The sequence below is a fragment of the Nicotiana sylvestris genome, chromosome 9, assembly GCF_000393655.2.
Source record: "Nicotiana sylvestris chromosome 9, ASM39365v2, whole genome shotgun sequence".
Taxonomy (NCBI): domain Eukaryota; kingdom Viridiplantae; phylum Streptophyta; class Magnoliopsida; order Solanales; family Solanaceae; genus Nicotiana; species Nicotiana sylvestris.
Genome location: NC_091065.1, coordinates 47,999,915 through 48,023,275, shown reverse-complemented (window position 1 = coordinate 48,023,275; position 23,361 = coordinate 47,999,915). Strand labels below are relative to the sequence as shown.

The 23,361-nt window shown below is 35.4% G+C and overlaps 2 protein-coding genes across 2 annotated transcripts; both read right to left on the bottom strand.

Annotated features, from left to right (window-relative positions):
• Positions 1–395: 395 nt before the first annotated feature.
• On the bottom strand, positions 396–9,936 carry LOC104248333 (uncharacterized). Its single transcript, XM_009804573.2, has 2 exons — positions 8,667–9,936; positions 396–793 (listed from the first exon to the last, which is right to left on the bottom strand). Exons 1-2 carry the CDS (start codon positions 9,783–9,785, stop codon positions 635–637), a joined length of 1,278 nt encoding a protein of 425 aa, XP_009802875.1. The 5' UTR covers positions 9,786–9,936; the 3' UTR covers positions 396–634.
• Positions 9,937–19,683: 9,747 nt separating this feature from the next.
• Positions 19,684–20,830, bottom strand: LOC104248332 (uncharacterized). Its single transcript, XM_009804572.2, has 2 exons — positions 20,535–20,830; positions 19,684–20,440 (listed from the first exon to the last, which is right to left on the bottom strand). Exons 1-2 carry the CDS (start codon positions 20,540–20,542, stop codon positions 19,855–19,857), a joined length of 594 nt encoding a protein of 197 aa, XP_009802874.1. The 5' UTR covers positions 20,543–20,830; the 3' UTR covers positions 19,684–19,854.
• Positions 20,831–23,361: the final 2,531 nt, after the last annotated feature.

Here is a 23,361-nt window from a genome sequence, read left to right as displayed (position 1 = left end):
GCTAGTGATCAAAACTAAGTGCTGCAGCTTGGTGATCCATTGCTGGAAGAAGATACGTGCTGCAGTTCACGCGCACGACTAAAACCCGCTGAGCAGTTATCTATATTGGGATGCAAATAGCCACAACTGTGGACTTTGTCACTATTTCCCTATGCTATGTTTTTTTCTCTATAAAAGTGGAGCTTAACTTGGTGTGGTAGAAACAGTAACCTGTAATGAGGGTTAAACGTCCTCATTTGACAACTTATTCAGCATTAATAAGCATCGGTTCTCTTGCCTCAAATGGCTATGTTTTTCAAGCTTCTCTGTCATTAAGAATTTACAAGTGGTTGAATCTTGCATCAGTCAAGTATATAAATGTATCATTCACGGAATATCAGGGATGCAATCAACACTTTCTTAACAGACCACTTCATTTTATGTATTTGATTTAAAGTAACCTACAGAACCATTAGCATTCGCACTAAAATTGCAGAAATATTACAACACTACAATGCTTTCAAAGCCAACAAAAGGACTATCAATAACATTTAAACAAGGGGAAGGAATACAGATCAGAAATTTGATGAGCAAACAAAGGGAAGTTGCTACTTCACCGAGTCAATAGGAGACCACAAAGAATCTCACTTAAATATCACCAACCATACTTCCCCTGAGTTTGAGCTTTTGTCAGCATCCCCTTGGCACGTCGCTCTTGCAGCTCCATTTCTTTTTGTTTCATGTCAAAGTACAAAGTACTTATTTGATGCTTTCTTTTGAGCAGCTTAGAAGGCTTTCCCTTGCTTGAAACAGGCTGCACGAAAGAAAATGTACATGTGAGAAACTGAGTTCTTATCAAGCTTAATCATATTGACAGGAGGAAAGGGAAAAAGGGCAAAGCCAGATATTTGGTTTACAATCAATATGTTGTTATCAGGTGTAAAAATCAAATAGAACAATATTATTCCATACTGGTTTAACTAATCAAAATCAGTTTCATAAGTCCTAACCAAACAGACCTGAAACCAACACCTGCCTTCAGTCCCTAAATGGAGCTAGGAGAAACCGAATGAGACGAGACAGTGACAAATCTCAGGTACTTTGAACGTTAAATCACTACATCACAATATCTCACTGCACTTCATATAAGTTCTAAAAACAAGCAAATAAGATTCGTATCTCTTAATACCACATCAAAAAGAGAGTAATTGACATGACACAGATGCTGTATGTGCGGTGAGGAAGAGGAAAACAGCAGCCACTTGTTCTTCCATTGTCCATTTGCTAGAAAAATATGGGATATATTCTTTTTTTTAAGAATAAACATATGGGAGTTATTCTTAAGTATTTTTGGTAAGCAGTGGGTAATGCCATGTTCTGTGATAGGACTTCTTTGCTAGCTGGTGGAGCTACAAGGGAGACAAGGAGCTAAGGAAGATTTGGAGAACAATTCTTGCCTGTATAGAATAGACCATATGGAAGGAAAGAAATTGTAGATGCTTAGCTTTTGCAATACATATTTTTGTAATTGAAATGTTCAGGTCTTTTGGCTTTTTGGTGTAAGTTTGAAAGTGTATATGACGATAGCAACATGACAGATTTACCCTTTTCTCAACCAAAAAAAAAAGTGACACGATAGACTTCATTAGCTCCATACAACAATAATTTTGTATGGTCCGGCACTTGGTGCGCAGATTCTTTTGTACGGATAGAATATTTACCTTGTCAAATAAAAAATATTAACAGGATTTTGAATTTGCTGGCAGGTATCATCTCATTTGGCTAGCAAAATATGATCATATATGGAAAGGTGAGGAAGGTCAAAAGTCCCAGTAATAAATTATGTTCAAATCATGTTAGGACAGATAAATCACCCCTATAACATATGTTAAAAGGACTTCTCTCTCAGAGCAACGGGAAGGCCTAAGTGCTTCAATTAATGGAGCACCGACCAAGGCACTTTAAGGCGAGAATCGATCACTTTTCATGGCCTATTTATTCATTTTTAATAAACCAGATAAACAAGTGACCAAAGGATGACACTGAATGGTGTTAACTAATCAAAGGCGGTTTAATATAACGTGAAATACTCCTTACCCCACACATACAAGTAGAGAGATCATTTTTCACTCTTAGTATCGGATTCTCAATTTTCAAACTTCAAAGGTCCTGTTCTTCCTTTCCTTCCATAGCAACCGAAAGATACAAAAGTGCCATCTTCTGTCTCTTTTTTCAGTTCAAGTCCAAATGGCACACCGTCTGACTTGTCACTTTCTCTCACTCCCATAAAACTATAGTGAACATGCAATACAAGAGAACGTGGACAACATCTTCCACAATCCTCACAAAAACAACACTAGCTAACTGCAATATGTATTCTCCTTCTTAAGTTGTCTGCAGCAAAGATGGCTCCCAAGAAGCACACCACATAGACTTCCATTATGCTCTCCACAGGAAATCTTGAATACCTCGTGAATTAGGCAATTATAGTTTGAAATCACTAAAAAGCAATTCAAAAAGATCATTCCCCTGACCTGACAGCCCCAATTCCACACTTTTCCTCAAAATTTTATTTCTTTTCGCAGTAACCAATAAAGTGGTTACTTTTTCCCATAAAGTGGAATTGCTCAGATCAAATATTTGTCACTGCAGTCACTTTCACAAAGCATTTGAACATTTTTCTGGACAAGTTTCACATTCTTTTTGACATGCTTATGAGTTATGCCAATAGTTTACACTTTCAAAGTTACTACAGTATGTATGTACTTAATAATAAGGAAAGAAGCAAAGACAACCAAATCATGCCTAAATTTAGACACCTTTTCAAAAAGAGTTTTTTATTTTTTATTTTTTTTTATTTTCCTCCCCTTTAATCCCCCTTGGTTGAAGCTATTGCCCCTTTGGTGACTCGAACCCACGACCCTGGGGTTGTAGGCGGGAGTAGGGGCGCTGACCTTTCCAAGAACAGTTATTACATGCAAATCAACAAATGAAGAAAAGGGGGAAAGGACAAAGAACCTACAACTTTGAACAAAAGCAGCACATGCAAATCGGGAAACAAGAACAGCACATGCAAATCGGGAAATGGAAATGAAAAGCAGTGAAAGCCCATGTCTCACAAGAAAGCAATAAGTTCACATGAGGGGTTGCCCTCCCCTGGCAAATCAGGAGGATAACTTTACAACTCATAAGGTGAGCTGAAGTTAACTTTACAGATCCTTATACACCATGACAAATGAAAACCTTAGCTCACTCGTAAGGTCAGATGAAGTAAACGATGCCAAAACAATGAGGATTAATGGTATCCCTGTAGAGGTTTTGAAGTGGATTACCAAGTTATTCGTTGTTATATTAACTGGTGGAAGGATGTCGAACAAGTCGTTCCGGTAAATAAGAATGAACTACCGTGGTGTTGAACTTATGGGTCATACGTTGAAACTTTGTGAAAAAATCATCGAGTATGGACTTAGGAAATTACAAGGGTAACGGGAAAGCACATTTGAACCAACACTCGGAAGATCTTACAATAGACACTATATTTTTGATAAGAAGGTGGAGAAAACTTATAAAAAGAGGAAAAAGAGATCTCCACTTCATATTCACTAACCTAAAGAAAACATATCATAGAGTGTCATAAAAAGGGGCTACGGAGAGTGCGTGAGAAGAAAAAGGTTCATAATAGATATATAAATGCCAAAAAGGATATTTACAAAGAGGCAGTTAAAAGTGTGAGAACAGTGGAAGAGATACAATGAGTCTCTCAATTGTCAGTTTACACCATGGATTTTCCCTAAGCATGCACTTGTCTTCTCTAGTTATCCATGAGTCAACCAAAAAGCTAGCAAAGAAATACATTTGTGTAGCTATGTATGTTGCTAAGTTTGCCTTCAAAAATTCTATTGTTTCTTTTAGTCTAAATTTCTATGAAGGAAATATTTAAGTATGATTTATAATAGTAATTGATTGTCATTCCAACAATAGAGAGTAACCAAGAGTACTAGTATATTCCTTCTAGATCATATGTGGACTGTCATTGTCCTTTAACACAACTCCTCCCTCAATTAAGGCTAATACAATGGCCTGCTGAAATAAAAAAAAAGAGCAAATGTTATACTTTTGAGACATAGTATGTAGGTGAGAATTGAAAAAACTTTTAAATTAGTCAAATGATTACACCGGTTGAGTGTCTGTAAAATAGACATTGTATGTACTAAATGTGTGTCTGTGATATCGCTATTGAAAGTACATTTTAAGTCCTTTTAAAGATTACAATAAATCATACCAATTCCTTATAAAAAAGATTATAATAAGTCATGCTTAAAGTTGTTTATGGTTCTTTTTGATCAGTGGGAGTGAATTTTGTATCTATTACCCCATTTTTTAAGGTCATAAAAGTATAACTCGATTTCATTTATAAAGCATGACAATGTAATTATATTTTAATGGTAAGTCTGACAAGGTTGTAAGTTGTATTGTCATTGGCGTTTATCCAATGCTTGATTCAGGCTGGCTCTTTAGAGATCTACACAAGTACATATATAGTGTAAAAGCTTATGAATATGTGCTTGCTGTTGTTTATATGATTATATCATTATATCACTGTTTGACATTTATTTGAGTCCTTGAACGAATATTCAAAATGATGTTGTCAACAATATTGACATATATTGGTTGTAGCACATTTCTTGTTGTCTGCTTGGTTTGATTTGATCATCTCGTTGATGATTATTTGTAAAGAAATTGAATAATTTGCTTGATTTCTAATGAAGACACATTCTTATATGTTTATGTATAAAGAAGACATAATAATCACCATCTCACAAGTTGTTTGACTTCTTTAACATTGTTGGTAGGTTTGTGTTTAGTAAAGGGCAAGTTGGCAATAGTTGATAAAGTTTCATTTAAAGGGTATAAGACTAATATTTACATCTCTTGATATTGAGTATACAATGACACTTAAATTGAACACATGTAGATGGTTTAATTCATCCATATGACATGACACAATCAAGTCAGAAATCTAGGAAGCGGCGAAGACTTAGTGATGGGAAATAGTTTAGATTAAGCCAAGAGAGGGAAGTGCCTATAGGCTTAAAAGCCTTAACCTAGTTGGCCTCCTATTGCATACTCACAGGTATTCAATAGGCCTACACTACTGCCAGCATATACCTATTACAATGAAATTATACATGCCCGTCTTGTCCACCAACTATTATCATTTAGCACGTTTGGTAAAACTGAATTATTAAGTTAATGTTAAGTCCACATTTAGGAAACAATTTTAAACTCCCACTTGAAAAACACTAATTTAACTATAAAAATTTATTAGATAAAATGACTCTCGGGCTAAATAAGTTGTGAGCACAAACATATAAGGTGGAATTACCATTTCTATCATGGTCTAGTGAAACAAAGCACCAACGCCGAAATGCAATAGTACTTGCGTCAATGAACGATACAAGACCGGTCCACGATCCCAAACACTGAAGTTTTGTTGACCTGGACTCAAAGTTGTGGTAGTGCAACAAGAAATAGCCAACATGGTCTCCAAATTGAGGTTATTTCATTGTCGGTCCTTCCAACGATTTCCATGACAATATATGTGCGACCAATCAGCATGAACACTACTGAAAAAATCGTAAATGTAATTTTCTGTCCTAATAACTACCACCTTTATCCATATGATATCCCCAGTGTTTTGGAAAGTGTTAAGCGCAAAAAAGCGACGAGGTCTTGCTTCACAGAAGCGAGAAGCGAAGCGCACGTTTTTTTCATGTGAAGCGCAATTTAACACATAAATAATAAAAAAAAAAATAGGCATAGATAAATGGCTAAGAACTCATTAAAAATAACATATTAAGCAAATGGCTTGATGCCATTGAATAATCAAATTAAATTTACTACAATCAACAACCAAAAATAACAATTAATTCACTGATAAATTGCAGAAAACAGAGCATACAGTAGCATAAAACAGAGCACTTTTAATAACCGAAGAAGAAGTCATTTAGGGCACAAAATGAGCGCTTAAAAAGTGAAAAAAATTGAAAGAATTCCATCATCAGAAGAAGAAGACCAGAAGAGAAGAAGAAGAGAAGAAGAACAAAAGAAGAGAAAGAAGTTGAAGAAACTTACCTGGAGTTCGCTGGAGAAGAAGTCGCGTATGTTTGTTTGTTCACAGATGGTTTATTTGCCAAAATTTTTAAAAAAACCCTAGCTGATGCCTTCTGCTCGCTTAAGCACGCTTTTTCTACCGGCTCGCTTCTCGCTTAAGCGAGAAAAGCGCACGCTTTTTGAATGTGAGTCGCCTTTTTAGCAAAAAAGCGCTAACCCTGCGCCTCGCCTCGCTTCATCGCTTAAAGCGAGAAGCGAGCGCTTTTAATAACACTGGATATCCCAACTTCAACGACCACTATCATCACCTACGCGCCTATTGATCTAGGACTCAATATTCATTTAGATTCATCAATTTTACAATCCATCAAATTGAACATCCCTATATTGGAGAGCATTTAAGGTCTTGAAAAAAGATTAAGCTCTTTAACTGACAAAGTTTAGAACATAACAAGTTGACTGACTAATTAACTTGCCTACGCCTTTAACACATGGCAGTATTTCGTTACTTCTACTCCACCTTGTATTCTTACAACAACAACAAACCCAATATAATCTCACATGTGGGGTGTGGGGAGGGTAGTGTGTACGCAGACCTTACCCCTACGTAGAGAAGGTACAGAGGTTGTTTTCGATATACCCACGGGAAGGGGAAAGGAAAGGAGATACAAGAGTACTACTAATTCTACTGGTAAGGAAAGGGAAAACTCTCGATTACCAACTAACCTTCTACCCTAATTCTCGATCTCCACATCCTCCTATCAGGGGTCCTGTCCTCAGTAAGCTGAAGTAGCGTCATGGCCTCCCGAATCACCTCTCCCGATACTTCTTTGGCCTACCTCTACCTCTTCTCAAACCCGTCATGTCCAAAACACCTCCTAACAGGAGCATAGTGCTTCTCCTCTTAACGTGCCCGAACTATCACAGCTTCGACTCCCGCATCTTGTCCTCCACAGGAGCCACTCTCACTTTGTCCCGAATAACTTCATTCCTAATTTTATCTCCCAGTATTGTGAAAAGCGCCCGCTTCAGCGCTTAAAGCGCGAAGCGAAGCGGGCAGTTGGTCGGTTCTATGTTGTGAAGCGTAGCAGGTAATATAAAGCGTGCGCTTCTGCCATAAAAACGAGAAGCGGCGGTGACGACATAAGCGAGCGCTTCGGTATATTAAGTGGTTGCCAATGCTAAAAATAAAAAAGCTCTCTTTTTTCAAAACATCATCGAGCAACAGAGAAAAACAGGCGCGACTTCTTCTTCTTCTTTCACTATTTCAGTCTCAAAATAGCAGCAAAATGCTGCCAAATTTTTTTTCCTTCAGTTCTTCTTTTTCTCATTCTCTTCTTCCTCTTTTTCTTTCAATGTTTCAGTTTTAAATTGCAGCTAAATGTTGCCCAATGTTTTTCTTACTTACTGCCAATTTCCTTCGGTTCTTCTTTTCGTTCAGTATTTATTTTAATTTTTTTTTTAAATTCCGCTTCACTTTAAAAAAGCGAGTGCTTCGCTTCACGCTTTAAGCGGAAAGGGGTTTGTCGCTTTTTCCTAGCTTCACGCTCTTCACAACACTATTATGCCCACACATCCATCTCAGTATCCTCATTTCTGCTACTTTTATCTTCTGAACATTTCTTGACTGGCCAACACTCAGCCCCACTATCTTGTATGCTTCCATGAGAAAAATGGCACTAGGTCAAATCTACCAAGTTTGATAGGAAGAAATCAAAAGATATCTGAATGTCTTACAAACTAGATTTGTTGTGATTGTTTCATGCTATCATTATATTATCTACCTGTACATTACTATACTTAATTTTTGGTCCAAATATCCTCAGAATAGGCTCTCTATAATTGAGGTTTCACCATCTAATATTTTTTATCTCAATTTAGCTCTTCCTCTGGAATTCCAGAAACAAAATCTGGCATGGGGTTAAATCATGGTAATAGCACCAAAAACAACATACACTGAAGCAACTAATGCCAGAGGAAAATATATAAATATTCATGTTCACGTTAACTTGACTTGACTATTATTTTATAAAAACCTCGTTGCTAATGGGCGAACATTCCAAAAAGATAAATGAATAAGAGCATCGAGAAAATACTCAATCCTCCACTGGAATACCATTTGTCAAGTTCTCCTAGAGGCTAATACATGGCTGTCTAAATGATAAATCAACTAGAAACATGCATAAATAACATTTAATGGATCAAGTGAATACTTCTAATTATGCCATTAGCTATCTAAATCTCTTGAGATTCATTTCTCCTGCTCAAAATCAGTAGAAAGTATCAAGACCAGATTTGGATATACAAATCAAAAATTAAGCAGACAGATAATTTAGAACCCAGTGTGGTCCGGCCCTTCCCCGGACCCCGCACATAGCGGGAGCTTAGTGCACCGGGCTTCCCTTTTTATAATTTAGAACCCAAAGTCCAATAACAACACCACATTCACTATAAGGTTCAGATAAACAAAATTAATATGCAGTAGTAAAAATCAACCACAATTTAATTTTAACCTTATCAAAAATTAGTTGAAGAACAAGTACCAAGGGGTCATAGACATAGTAAAGGCGTACCTGGTACGATGGGCCAAAAGCAATTCCAGTAAGCCTTGACTGGTCTTCCCTAGGCCGATTCTTCATCAACTCATCCTGGTTCACCTCAACAAATTTCTGTGGAACATCTTTCCTGCCTCTCTTCCCAGGCAATGTCAATGCAACTTCAGCCGTATCGGTAATTGCTGATGCTGATGCTGTTGTACTAGACCCATCAGTCCATTTATGATCATACTGTTCATAGCCAGTGTAAGTCCCACTATTGCTGTCATAGCCAGGATAATTCTCATAACCACTAGTCCCATCATTAGCACAGCTTTCAGGGTTGACATAACCATGTGCACCCCAATTGGAGGAGTAATCGCCTGCAACACCCAAACTAGCACTGTATTCTGTGGGACCGCCAATCCCTCCCATTGAACTCTCTAAAGATCCATCCACCTGCTGGTTCTCATTGTACCCTGTATTTGAACTAACTAGAACTTCACTCGAGGTAGCTGAATTAGGAACAGGGACATCTGCTTCAATGGTGGATCTTCTTCCAGAACCCGAACCTAAAACACCCAACGAGGTCGAGTTCTTTGGAGCAGGAATGCTCGATAAAAATGACTTAACTGAAGGTGTTTGAGTAAAAGATTCAGACCTTTTTCTCTGCTTCTCCTTCTCACCCTCATCATCATCATCCTCGTCTTCATCTACACTATTATTAGACTTGACAGAAAAAGGGTTGGCAGGAGGCTTGAACTGAACAACCTTTTTTTTAGGTTTAGGATCTGACGAAGACAAAGGAGTGGTTTTGGGCGGAGGAAGAACAGAGAAAAGCGAAGAAGAAGAAGATGATGATGTGGATTTACTAGGTTGAGGAAGAGAAGAGAAAAACGATGAGGGTTTATCAGGAAATTCATCTTCTTCTTCAAAATGTTGCTTTACAGCTGAGCGAGTGGTTAAGTTGGGTGAAGTATTTGATTGGGATTTTGGTGGGGGAAGTGAAAAAGAAGATTTAGGGGGAGGAAGAGAAGAGGAAAATACACTAGGGTTTGAAGAATTCGAGCTATGTACTTGTTGTTGTAGATGCTTATCTTGCTGTGACTGTTCATCATCTTCATCAGAAGAAGCATAGTTTGCAAACAAAGATTCCATCCTAAGAGCAAAACCAAAAAAGGGGGCAGATTACTAGGGTTAGGGTTAATATAGAAGAAGCTTATAATCGGAGAGTTGAAGGATCCCTCATATTTACCGGACTCCGGTGGATTTGATTAGCTGATTCCTTCGCCGGCCTTATAATGTGGATAAATTTTTATTTTAACACTATTTATTGATTGCAGTGTTTCCTTTTCTTTTTCTTTCTTTTTTTCTCTAAGGGATTATGACTCGGTTTGGATCGGTTTTTCCCTAAAAAGAAACCAAATCAAGTAAATCTATTTTTCAAACACTAGAACCAAACTAAACCAATTAAATCAATTTTTTCTCAATTCGGTTTATGTCGGTTTTTCAATTTTTTCGGTTATTTGTCGGTTTTTTCTAAAATATAAGACATACTCTACCAAATACATATTTCGGCGACCACATTTTCAACGTAACACTATCAAATCAATGTCCTTTGAGAAATCTATTATTTATCAAAATATATTGATGATAATTGAATCAAATAGTGATGAATAATTTAAAGACTCAATTTAAAATATATTATTTTTAACATGAAATAGATTCTTACACTTAATAAAAGAAAACTACCAATCAAACTAGAATGTAAAGGTAAAGAACTGTACTAAAAGTGCAAACGATTAACATTTAATATAAAAATTTGAAATTTTGTATAAAAGTATACATATATATAGGTGTAATAGTAAATTTAAAATAGCTACTCCTATCTTCGGTTTGGTTCGGTTTTTTTTTATTAAAACCAAAACCAAACCAAATTTGATCGTTTTTAAATTTCAAAACCAAAACCAAACCAAACCAAAAAGTACCGATTTTTTTGGTCGGTTTGGTTTGATTTTCGATTTGGTTCGGGTTTTCGGATTTTTATGAACACCCCTACCGTATTGCAGTGGGTTGTCTACTTCTGAATTATCAACGGAAACTTGCGTTACATTTTACTATTACTATTTATTTTACTAATTAATCCTTTAAAAAACGTATTTTGTTATGAATAGTTTGTACATTGGATATTACATTGGATGCTATATTGGATGCCCATGTTGTGAATAACTTAAAGATTAAATCTCCTACTTTATGTCCATCATCTTTACTTTTTATGCCTATAAAAGGCTATGTAATTGCAATGGAAAGACACACACAATTGAAGAAGAAATCTCTTCCTTCTCTCTATCTCCATTTCTTGTTCATGTTTTACTAAATTGCTTTTATTTTCTTGTTCCATATTGTTACTTTGAGTTATATTTCATAACACGTTATCAGCACGAAGTCTCTAACCTTAAGGTTGAATTCCACTTCTAGTAAGGTATATCTGGATGATCTATTGTCATAATATAAACTTGAGCATCTTGTTCATGAATATAGTATAGTTAAATTTTCGTGAACTAATAATAGGTGGCATGCGCTAGACTACATAATTTACAAAATTACAATTATACTTTATTATGTATGCTTATGGTTTTACCTTATAATACAATTTAGTATGCCTAGTATAATGATTATACATTAGTTTACTGTCACATATAATTAATATAATAATAATAATAATATTCGTAACTATTTTATTTTGATAAGATAAAATATTAGTATAAGAGGTATGTACTACACCAAATTTTTCATTAATGATAGTTCTTATCAAATTAACGTGTTCAATCATTTCTATATGGAAATATATATCTTTATTTGCTATCTCTTATCGGACAACGATAATATTCTAAGTAAGCCGCATTCTATCATTTCTACTTCATCTTGTGGCATGAAAATTCGGTACAATTTTTTTTCTTTAACTAACTTTGGAGCTTAGTTCCGTTAGAAACTGTGAAATAATTTATACTTTGGTACAATTCTCATGGCCTTTTAGTTTCACGGACAGATATATGTTTGATCGGAATAGTTATTAAACTAATCAATTCTTTCCTTGTTATTGTTTACTGTCTTCATTGAATTGTTCATCTAATTATATGAACTAATGACTTTAAAAGCAAAGTAACATAGTTTTGCTGGTACTTGGCAATAGTGATATCATTATGTTTTATAGCTAGCTAGCCTATTGGAATATGTAAACTGTCTAGCAAAATATTATTACTTTCTTATTAACTTTCTGAAAATTGAATTGTGATATATAATAAAGCAACAATACTAGTTATGTAGCATGTCAAATCACTTAACCAAATTATTACTGGAATTGCTTGATAAAGACCTTAGTGCAATAAGGGTATTCATATTAACCAGTATTGTTCCTACATGTATTTAGTACCTTTTAAGTCATGCGAATTAAGTTATATAATTTAATAATGTATACCATGCACTAACTAGACATACGGTTTAGACATATTTTGGTATTATCTAATTTACAATTTTTGTCAAATTATTATGATATTTTTATATCATATTTATGCACCACTTAATTCATTTTATTCAAATTAGCGGACGTGATATTTGCTTTGGGTTATTGAGATATCGATGTCCAATTTTTAATCAATACCATAACAATTAGTTATTTAGTGTAGAATAAATATTTTTATAGTGTTAGTTCATATGAACTTACAAATATGATATCACTAGAGCACTAATTGGTTTATGCATGTAACCATTATAAATTGGCATTATTTTTAAAGCTTGGGGTAAGACATGGATTTGAATCCTGATAGAGTCATTATGGTCAAACATGCCTTTACATGGGTAATACATTGGATTCGAGTCCCAATGCACCATATTGATGATATAATGATGACTAAAGAAAAATAATATATTTTTCACTAAAGGCATGAAGATTGTCCCACTTGATTTGCTTCATTCTTAAAGTGAATGTGGTAGTCGTACATAATAAGTTTAAATGAAGACATGTGGTTGAACAATGAACGTGGGCGTTCCAAAGATCAAAATAATAATAATCATCACTATGATTTTAAAGGAAAACAATAAGTGTTCTCAAAATAGTCCTTCAAAATGTGAAGACAATGTTTACCATAAAATTGGTATGAAAATAATAAAGCACGTCGTTGATTATGATCCATTCCTTGAAGAGAATGTGACTTGTGATAAGCATTGAGAATGCAAACTCATTCCTAAAGTTGAATGTGACAATATGTGAGAAAAACAATGAATAAAGACATGCAATTCATGATTATATGAATACCACACAACTCACCTCTAAGAGAGGTTTGAGTGAAATAAAGAGAATAAATATTATTGTGTGGTTACATAAATATGTCATTGGTCGCGTACATGTGATACGCCAAATATTATTTTGCCATGCCTTATAAAAGTTATTAAAGTCAAAATTAAAGCAATAAATGATTTTGCTTATGATGATTTTGACCATGACAATTTATTATAATATAAGTTTCTCCGTGAAGGAGACATTTACCATATGAATGGTTTGATAAAAGATCGTGTAGTACAAAAGCTGTCAAGAGCTCCGGATGAATAAAATTATTCATGACATTGATATTGTAAAGTCTCAGAATTTTTTTTTGAGTTTCAAATGTACAAGTCAAAGTGATTATCATATTGAGACAACAAATGAAAGGAAGATTGAATATATTCATATTTCTATAATCATATCGGGTAAATATGAAAGGTTACCCAGTTTTATTTCTATTTGTACTACACAAATATAAGCATGATGTTTGAATCATATGCCACAAGTAAACTAGAGGTTTACTAAAACAAATATTAGTTGGCATAACCGGTTGACCATCCCGGTTCAATTATGATGCGAAAAAAATTAATTGAGAATTACATTGGCATATATTGAAGAATAGAAGATTCTTCAAGAATTCTCTTATGCTGCTTATTCTCATGATATACCAGTTAAGGTAAGGATTGCATCCCTTGATTTCTGGAACAAATAAAAGGTGATAAATATATGGGCTCAGTCACCTGCTATGTGGACCGTTTACTATTATATGGCTTTAATAGATGCATCTATTATATGGTCACACGTGCATTTGTTATTAACTTGCAGTTTGGCTTTTGCAAGATTTCTTGCTCAAATTATTAGAGCACAATTCCAGAATATAAATTATGATAATTTATCTTAATAATACTGGTTTAAATCCAAGTTGGTTTAGCAGAAATTGTATGCCTCCAGTTATAGCTAAATCATTGGTTATGAGAACAAAACTCTCAAAAAACGAAATTTTGTATGAGATGTATTATTTAATAGACAGCAACACTTGTACGCATCTAGCCAAGTTATGAAAATTTCTTCCTATCACAATCGGTTCAGGGTCAGGAACCAAATAATTTCTATATAGAAATATGGATGTGTTATATGATTTAATTATTCCACCACAATGCACAAAGATGTGTTCCCAAAGAAGGTTGGGAAATGTGTTGGTGATCCCAATATTAGGGGGAGAAAATGGGCAACTGAGAAAGTGATACGTGAAAGGAATTATTATGAATACATATAGATCCTCGTACAAGAAAATATGAACTTGAAGTTCAAGTGATAATTCATTTACAAATTATTGCCAGACGCATTTGCTGACCCAAAGCTAAATGTCATATTTCAGCTGCTAATGCTCCAAATAGAATAAAGTCCATGGGGGACAGAGTCTATGCCACGCATAAAGTATAACAGACCAATCGGTTCCAAAGATAAAACTCCTTGAATAAGGAGAGGGGCAAATATTCAAAATGGTCATAAAAAGGAGGCAAATGCTCTAGAAGAGCACCACGACATAATATTTCATAAGACTTCATGGGAGAGGCTCAGGTACCTGGAATAATGAGATAAAGAGATCTCAATAAGTTATGTCTTTATTAGGTAATAATTGAACCGATATAAAATGATCGTCGACGATATTGTTAACATAATGTAGCGCTCAATATTATTAATATTGACGAGGATCTTGAGCTCAAATCTGTCATAAAATTTGGACAGATAAATAATTGGCCAAATGAAAAATACGCAATGAAAGTTGACTTCACTTGAAAAATATAAAGTTGGACGGAGTCCCAACACCTGAAAGTATAAAATCTAGTGGAGGTAAATGTGTTCTTGTGCGAAAAAGGTCAAGTCGATAGACATAAAGATGACTTGTGTCACAAGAATATTTGTAAATATCCTGGCATTGATTATATAGAGACATGTTCTCTTGTGGTGGATGTAGTCATTTAAGATTTTAATATGGCAATACATGAAAAACTTGATATACGTTTTATGAAAGTACCTGAGGGATTTAAAGTGCCAGAAGCATATAAAAGTTTTCGAGAAACTTGTTCAATAAAGCTTCAGAAATCTTTATACGGATTGAAACAATCAGGTCGTATGTGGTACAATCGCCTGAGTGAATACCTGTTGAAAGAAGGGTACAAGAATGATCCAATTTGTCCTTGTGTCTTTATAAAAAGGTCTGGATCTGAATTTGTTATAATCGCCATGTATGTTGATGATTTAAATATCATTGGAACTCCTGCGGAGATTTCAAAAACAGTAGACTGTTTGAAGAAAGAATTTGAAATGAAAGATCTTGGAAAGACAAAATTTTGTCTTGGTCTACAAATTGAGTATATGAAAGATGGAATATTTGTCCATCAATCAACATATACCGAAAAGTTTTTAAAGCGATTCTATATGGATAAAGCACATCCATTGAGTACCCCGATAGTTGTGAGATCACTTGATATAAAGAAAGATCCATTCTGACCTCATGAAAATGATGAAGAGCTTTTTGGTGCAGAAGTACCATATCTTAGTGCAATTGGGGCATTAATGTATCTTGCCAATAATTCCTGACCAGATATAACTTTCTTAGTAAGCTTATTGGCAAGATTTAGTTCTTCGCCAACACAAAGACACTAGAATGGTATTAAACATATATTCAAATACCTCCAAGAGACCATTGATATGAGTTTATTTTATTCAAATGAATCCAAGCCATCATTGATTGGTTATGCAGATGCAGGATGTTTCTCTGATCCACACAAAGGTCGATCTCAGACAGGCTATTTATTTACAAATAGAGGTACAGCCATATCATGGCGTTCAACAAAACAAACTATGGTTGCTACTTCTTCAAATCATGCATAGATAATAGTAATTCACGAAATAAGTCAAGAATGCGTTTGGTTGAGATCGATAATTCAACACATTCAGCAAATATGTGGTCTTTCTTCGAAAGAGAATATTCCAACAATATTGCATGAAGATAATGCTGCATGCATAGCTCAATTGAAAGAAGGATATATCAAAGGAGATAGAACAAAACACATTTCACCGAAATTTTTTCCACTCATTATCTTCAGAAGAATGGTGAAATAGATGTACAACAAGTTCGTTCAAGTGATAATTTGGCTGATCTGTTCACTAAGGCATTACCAACTTCAATATTTGAAAAGCTGATATATAAGATTGGAATGCATCGTCTTCGAAACATTAAGTGATTTTTCATCAGGGGGAGTAACTACACACTGCACTCTTTTCCTTAACCAAGGTTTTGTCCCACTGGGTTTTCCTGGTAAGGTTTTTAATGAGGCAGCAAGCAATGCATATTATAAATAACTATGTACATCCCAATATTTTTTTGTAAGTTCTTAATGAGGTACATTATCTTACATGGACATCCAAGGGGGAGTGTTATGAATAGTTTGTACATTGGATACTACATTGGATGCTACATTGGATGCTCATGTTGTGAATAACTTAAAGATTAATCCTACTTTATGTCCATCATCTTTACTTTTTATGCCTATAAAAGGCTATGTAATTGCAATGGAAAGACACACGCAATTGAAGAAGAAATCTCTTCCTTCTCTCTATCTCCATTTCTTGCTCATGTTTTACTAAATTGCTTTTATTTTCTTGTTCCATATTGTTACTTTGAGTTATATTTCATAACATATTTTTATATATGCAAACAAATTATATAAAAATATTATAGAAAGACTTCCGAAATCTGATGTAGATAAGAGAAAAGGTAATGCTGAAATGTTATACTCCCCCATCCATTTCCTCTTATTTGGTTTTTGCACGCACATTAAGAAAATAGTAATTAAAAAATAATTTAACTAAATTATAGTACTATTTATTATTTAATCTCAATTTATTACTCTATATTTCTTTCACTGTATTATTTTCTCTCTACATTTATTAGAATAAAGGTAAAGGTGGAAGAAATTAATTAATTGTTTCTTGATTTTTTGAAATGACAAGAATTTTAGATCAATTATTTTTGGTAATCATGACAACTATAATGGACAGAAGGAGTATCATAAAGGAAGTCGAGTTTAACTATAATTGCTATGAAGAATTTGAGGAAAGGCTCGTAGTAAATTAGACTCTTTTACAAGATTATATGATGTTGGAGGACTTAAAAAGATTTCCACGTTTATAGAGTAAAGATGATAGTTTTGATAAGTGAGAAAGGAGAACCATTCTAGCGTTTGGGCAAGTTCCGAACGATGAGAGTAGCAGTGAAGAGTTGGAATCAAGGAGCACAAGATAGAAGTGAGATAAGCTGTCCAATCACTACTATGATAAGCAAATATAGAGCACCAGACAAAAAGTTTATTCATACTGAAAAATATTCGCAAGCTGATCATTCGTGATACCTGGCCAGGTGCCACGAATAAACCATAAAAGAGAAAAGAAAACGAATCAGTACTTGATCCATTGTGATGAACAAAAATGCAACCACCAGCATTTGTCTTTCACGGAGCAGAGGATGTTTTTCAATTCAGTCAATGCATTCTCAACCGACGCCTCACTTCAAATCTGCAGTACGATCAATGTGCATAGGTTCAAGTTTGCAGCCTCACATGAAAACTGCAGTGTAGTATAGAAAACACACACACTACATGGTTTCCAATCCAACCATTGAAACAGTACTTCTGAATACAGTACCTGGGGGGGGGGGGGTTGATGATGTGGTAACCTAACCAGAAACTTAAATAACAAGAAGCAATGAAAGGAAAGAGACCAAAATTTAAAGGTTTTGCCATATAACGGTATATGAGAGCTTTGGTAAAGCTTCCTATGATGCAAGTACTGTTGTTTAGGGCAGCTAAGGCTTTTGTAACTGAATAATAATGTAGGTTGAGCTTCAAAACAAGGTTTCAAATGTCTTGAGAAAGTGATAACATCATTTTAGGTAGCAGTGAGTAACTTAGAAAAAGAGGAGGGAAGAAAGAAGTAAGGAGAAGAGAAAAGAAAGTCCAGAAAAGCCAACATAAGTTCCACGAGAGTAATCACTGGAAGATAAGTGGCTTCAGTATTGACAAAGCTCTAAAGCAGCAAATTGAACAAGTTTGTTTTGTCATTATACCTCACGATAACTTTTACAAGTGCTAAATGACCCCATCTAAACTTTTCAAAGCAGCTTCATGCTCCATCAACCTCCACAAGGTAAATGGATAGTGTCATTGTTGGTCACTTCTTCATAAGAATGGCATCAATCTACTTCACATTACATAGGGTCCTATTTAACCATTTCATCTTGCATCACAGGCTCAACATTGATATTAGAAACAAAATAACAAACTCTCACGATAACTCTAAAGCATTCTGCAATTAAAATGATGTATAATTGCTTCTCTACTTTTACCCTGCAACAGAGAGCAATAGTATACTTTCATTAAGACTAGCTTAAGCAAAACCTTTAACTAGGATATTCCTAGTACCTTATGGAGGTAGTTCTTATGATATATTTTTGGACAGAGTTACATGATCCCAAGGCGGATCCAGAATTTTAAGCTTATGGGTTCCTATAACAATCTCAAGTTAATCTACATGATAACTGGACCAACAAACTGGGTTCCAAGCTAAATATTCTTATACTTTTAATGAATTTTTTAGTACAAATACAGGATCTATGCAAAAGTTACTGGGTTCACGGGAACCCGTATCCTTTGCTCTAGATCCGCCCCTGCATGATCCTGACCATTTAACATCACTCCTGCTGGAAAAGAAAAAAAAATATATATATGGCCCTAAAAGCTGATAAACTAATACTATGTTAAAATATTGACGAACATTCAGAACATGTGTTTGCTAGAGAAAGCCCTGCGTAAATTGTCCGATCATGTCTTACCACCTTGTCAATAATTGGTGGACGTTTCTTATGAATTCCTCACTTGAACTGTGATGACTTACTTTTCATTGCATGTAGCTTTCTATCTTGCAAGATTATTCACAATGACAAATACCTTATGATCTCTAGATTAAAGGGAATTTTTTTTCATTAATCTGCTGCACAAGCACCTGAAAGGGAATTTCCTCTCCGGTCTGCCAAACATTCAACATGACATTACATCTTTTTCTTCTTCTTTTTTTTTTCTTTTGGGGGGGGGGGGGGGGAGACGAGGAGGAGAATAAGTTGTTGCACTTGCTACTGGTTTTTGTTCAAACTATGTTTGGAATGAATTTAAAAAGAACTAGTCAAATGAGGAATGCGCCTAGCTACTAGTCGATGAACTAGCAAATCAAATCAAATTCTACTAGGAGTAGTCTAAACAGTAATTATTTACCAAAACAACATAAAATATCAAGATATTGCAACTAGCTTACATAGAACCCAATTCAGTTAGTATCTTATGCAGAAATCACATACATCAAACATAAAGAAGGAAGCTTTCTGCGAGTTCCAACAAATGTGAAGCAAAATAATACATGTGCTCCAAGAGGGAAAGATATAATTCACAAAAAAAGGAGCGTAGAAATGACTCAGCTGCACTTTACTCTGCCAAAAGATCAATGTTACCCAACATATAGCTGCCTAATTTTCAAGGAGAACAAAGTTTACTACATAACACCACTCTCCATCCTATTTGACAAACATGAAACACCCCAAATAAACTAATGGATTTCACTTGAACTAATGACTTCAAACAATAAAAGACCCAATCATCACAAAAATTAGAAACTTTAAAAGATCACATAAGAAATTATATATTGGAGTTTCCCACCGATAGTTGTAAATTGAACAAAAGCCAAAAGAGTAGCATAACAAAACTGATACTCGTGGACTTGTAAACTTCATAAGTTGCACTAACATTCAAACTTACAACCAGTACATTCCAGATTGCATTTAAAAGATTCACCTCAGTGCAGAAATGCATATACAGCAGTAGAGATATAAACCACAAGAGCAGAGGTGACCAGAATGATCAAGGCTGTGACAGCATGAATTGCAGATTTACTTCCACAAGACAACAACCCGAGCCGAATCTCAATCACATTGACCATTGAAAGCATCAAGAACAAACACCCCATTACAGATCCAACAGCAGAGCCCAACATCCCAAGCCTCAGCACTTTCGGATTAATGTGAGCCTTAAAAGCCTCATCAACATCTTTGCTATTCAAGAGATTAATTGCCAATTTAAGGCCCTGTGCAACTAGTGAAGAGAAGAGGAAAAAGCTGAATGAGACAACCTCAAATACCAACAATTTCCTGACCACTTCAATGCCAGCATCACAAGCTGTACGGTCCTCGAGACTTTTCTGGCCAGGTGTGGTTAAAGAAAGACCCACAAAGACTGCAATGGTGAAAAGTGAGTTCACGTTTACTAGCCCGTCTAAAGCAGTGACGTGGACACTGGTTGTTGCAGCTGAATTAGAAGATGACGGGGTTAAGGTAGCTCTTCTTCGTTGTGGGGATAAGTATTCTTTTGGGTATGTCTCAGATCTGCAAAAATTTCAAGAAAAAAACATATAAAAGCAACAATATCAAGAAATGAATGAACAAAATCACAATTGTAGATAGGGAGGTGAAGTATTACTCTTCCATGATCTAAAGTTGGATTATTTAGCAGGTTTCAAGAGAAATCAAGAGTTGCTGCTGCTGCTTATTGTGATATACAGTTTGCTTGTAATATTGGTGTTTTCAATTTCCTGGAGTAAAAGGGAAAGTTATGGTAAGGGAAAGAAGTGTTTTGCAGCCTTTGCTCCTTAGTTTACTGCTTTGCTTTTGGGTTTTTTTGGATTGGTATAGCGCTATTGTTGGGTTTGGAGTTGGGAATGGGTGAGAACAGAGACAGATTGCAAATTTGAAACTGACACGAAAGTCAAAATGGTCAATTTCTAACCATTATGTCCCTACTGAGCTGGAATAGGACAGTCAAAAATAGCAATCTTTGTCAAATGCCTACTAAAATGTCATTTTCATTTTAGATGACACGCTTACTTCACTTTTATCCGTTTATAAAAAATAAAAAGTAGAAATATTTTTTATAAAAAATTAAACTTTATCTTAATGATATATTTTTATAAGTTTGACATGACCTGCTGCAGTCACAAGATATTACGAGGTTGTTTGATTGAGGTGATCAAAAAATAACTTCACATAAAATAATACAATATTTGGTTGCAAAGATTAGTAAAAATAATCACTACATAAACAATAGTGTTATGAAACAATAAAAGAAGAAGAACAGTAATGCAAAGAAAAGTTGAGAGAGAGAATTCTTATTTATTTGGAGTGATTTACAATGGAATAGGACCCCTCTATTTATAGGAAAAAAGTAACTTAGCGTAAGATCCCTAAAATCTCTCTTAAATATAGATATTCGCGAGTTAGGATCAACTCCAGTAGAAATTGCTCCAGTAGTTGTCAACGGAGTATTAATGCCACGTGTCATTAATCATTTTAATTGCATAGATTGCTTCCGGCTAATTTGCTATGGAATACCAAACACATCTCCAAGCACAGAACCCGAAGCAAAACCTTGATGCGTTGTAATATCTGAAGCGTTTTAACCGCTTGAGTTTTACTGTAGTACTGTTAGTTGTGGTTAGAGCAGTTGTGTAGGAATTGATATCAGTTTATGCTATATTTGAAGGATTAGGTGTTCCCTGTCATTGAATTTTGTTATCATATAGCTCTTCCTATTTGGTTACGTATGATGTGTTCAATCCTGTTGTCTGTGTGTTTTCTCAAGGATCGTCTCAATCCTTGAGAGTTGAGAGTTCAAGTTTCAAACTTGAACTTTCTCCATCTTGATGATCGTGGGGTTCCGTCAGACAAAGGCAAGAGACGAGTCAGACCAATGTTTAATTTTTAATTTTACGTTGGAAAGATGTGATAATTGCAGTTGATTTTGCATAGAAGTGCAAATCAAAATATACCTTAAAAAGGACATGTCACCGCCCAAAAATTTAACTATGGCGTGATGACGCCTATCATGATACTAGGTCAGCCACTTATTCCCAAGTACTTCATTTCTCAAATAAAAACTTAAGAAAATCATAATTTTAACAGAAATTCAATAAGATAAAAGTAGAAATCAAAATCCAGCAGAATGAAATACAATCCCGACTTCGAGTGTCACTAAGTCATGAGCTAAAACTACTACATCTGTTCGAAATAACATGACCAACACGATATGAGAATATCCAAATAAATATACTAAAGGAAGATAAGGAACGGAGAAGGCGGAGCTGCGGTCGCCAAGCAACTACCTCGCAATCTCCACAGAAAGTCTCAAACTGGTGTGATCAACAACTGCTGACGTGCCCAAGATACCTGGATCTGCACATAGGGGTGCAGAGGGTAATGTGAGTACACCAACTCAGTAAGTAACAAGTCCAAACTATGGACTGACGGTAGTAACGAACCAAACCTCAACAGGTTGCAACAGTTAATTGTACGGAAAAGTAGACATGCTTACAGTTCATGTAGTTTCTCAGCAGTAATTAAACACAGTATGAACGATACATAGTATAAAGGTCAGGAACCTCTAAGTACTAATGCACCGATAGCATGATCAATGTCACGTATAATACTTTCACTCATAGTGCCCAACCACTCGGTACTGTATATGGCCCATTCGGCCCAGGGAAGATCCATCCCGGAATATATATACATCACAGACTATAAGTCACCCAGTACCGAGAAAACAGGCCAATTCATCCTCATGGAGAAGATCCAAGCGAAGGCATGATCAATATCTTGTTGCGGCGTGCAGCCCGATCCCATACTGTCAATCAATATCAGGCTCTCGGCCTCACTCAGTCAATACTCTCCAATCTCACACACATGGGCTAAAATGTCATGATATAAGCCCGAACAATGATATGATATGTCAAATAGCAATAATCGAGACTGAGGCATGATATGATATGCATGAATAGGACTGAGTATAGAATATAAAAGAAGCTAATGACATGACAACAAGAAACGACCTCTCGGGTCTCGACAGTGTTGGCGTGAAGCCTTAACATGTTAGCATGATTTACAGCTCATTAATTTAATCACATAATTACAACACAGATATAAGCATAAAAGAGTCACTAAACGATGCCACGGAATGATCCAGGCCGCATTTCTCACGGTGCACGTCCACTCGCCCGTCACTTGGCATTGCGTCACCTCAACAGTAATCATAGAATACACAGTTCGGGGTTTTGAACCCTCAGAACCAAGTTTGGAAGCGTTACTTACCTCAAGTCAAGCCAAACTCTAGCCCGCGACGCCATGCCCCGAATCTAACCAAAATTAGTATATAACCATCAAAATATGCTAAGAGAACAAAGCCCACTCAAAAATAATCAAATTACATCAAAAGTCCCAAAATTGATCAAACCCGACCCCCGGGACCACGCCTCGAA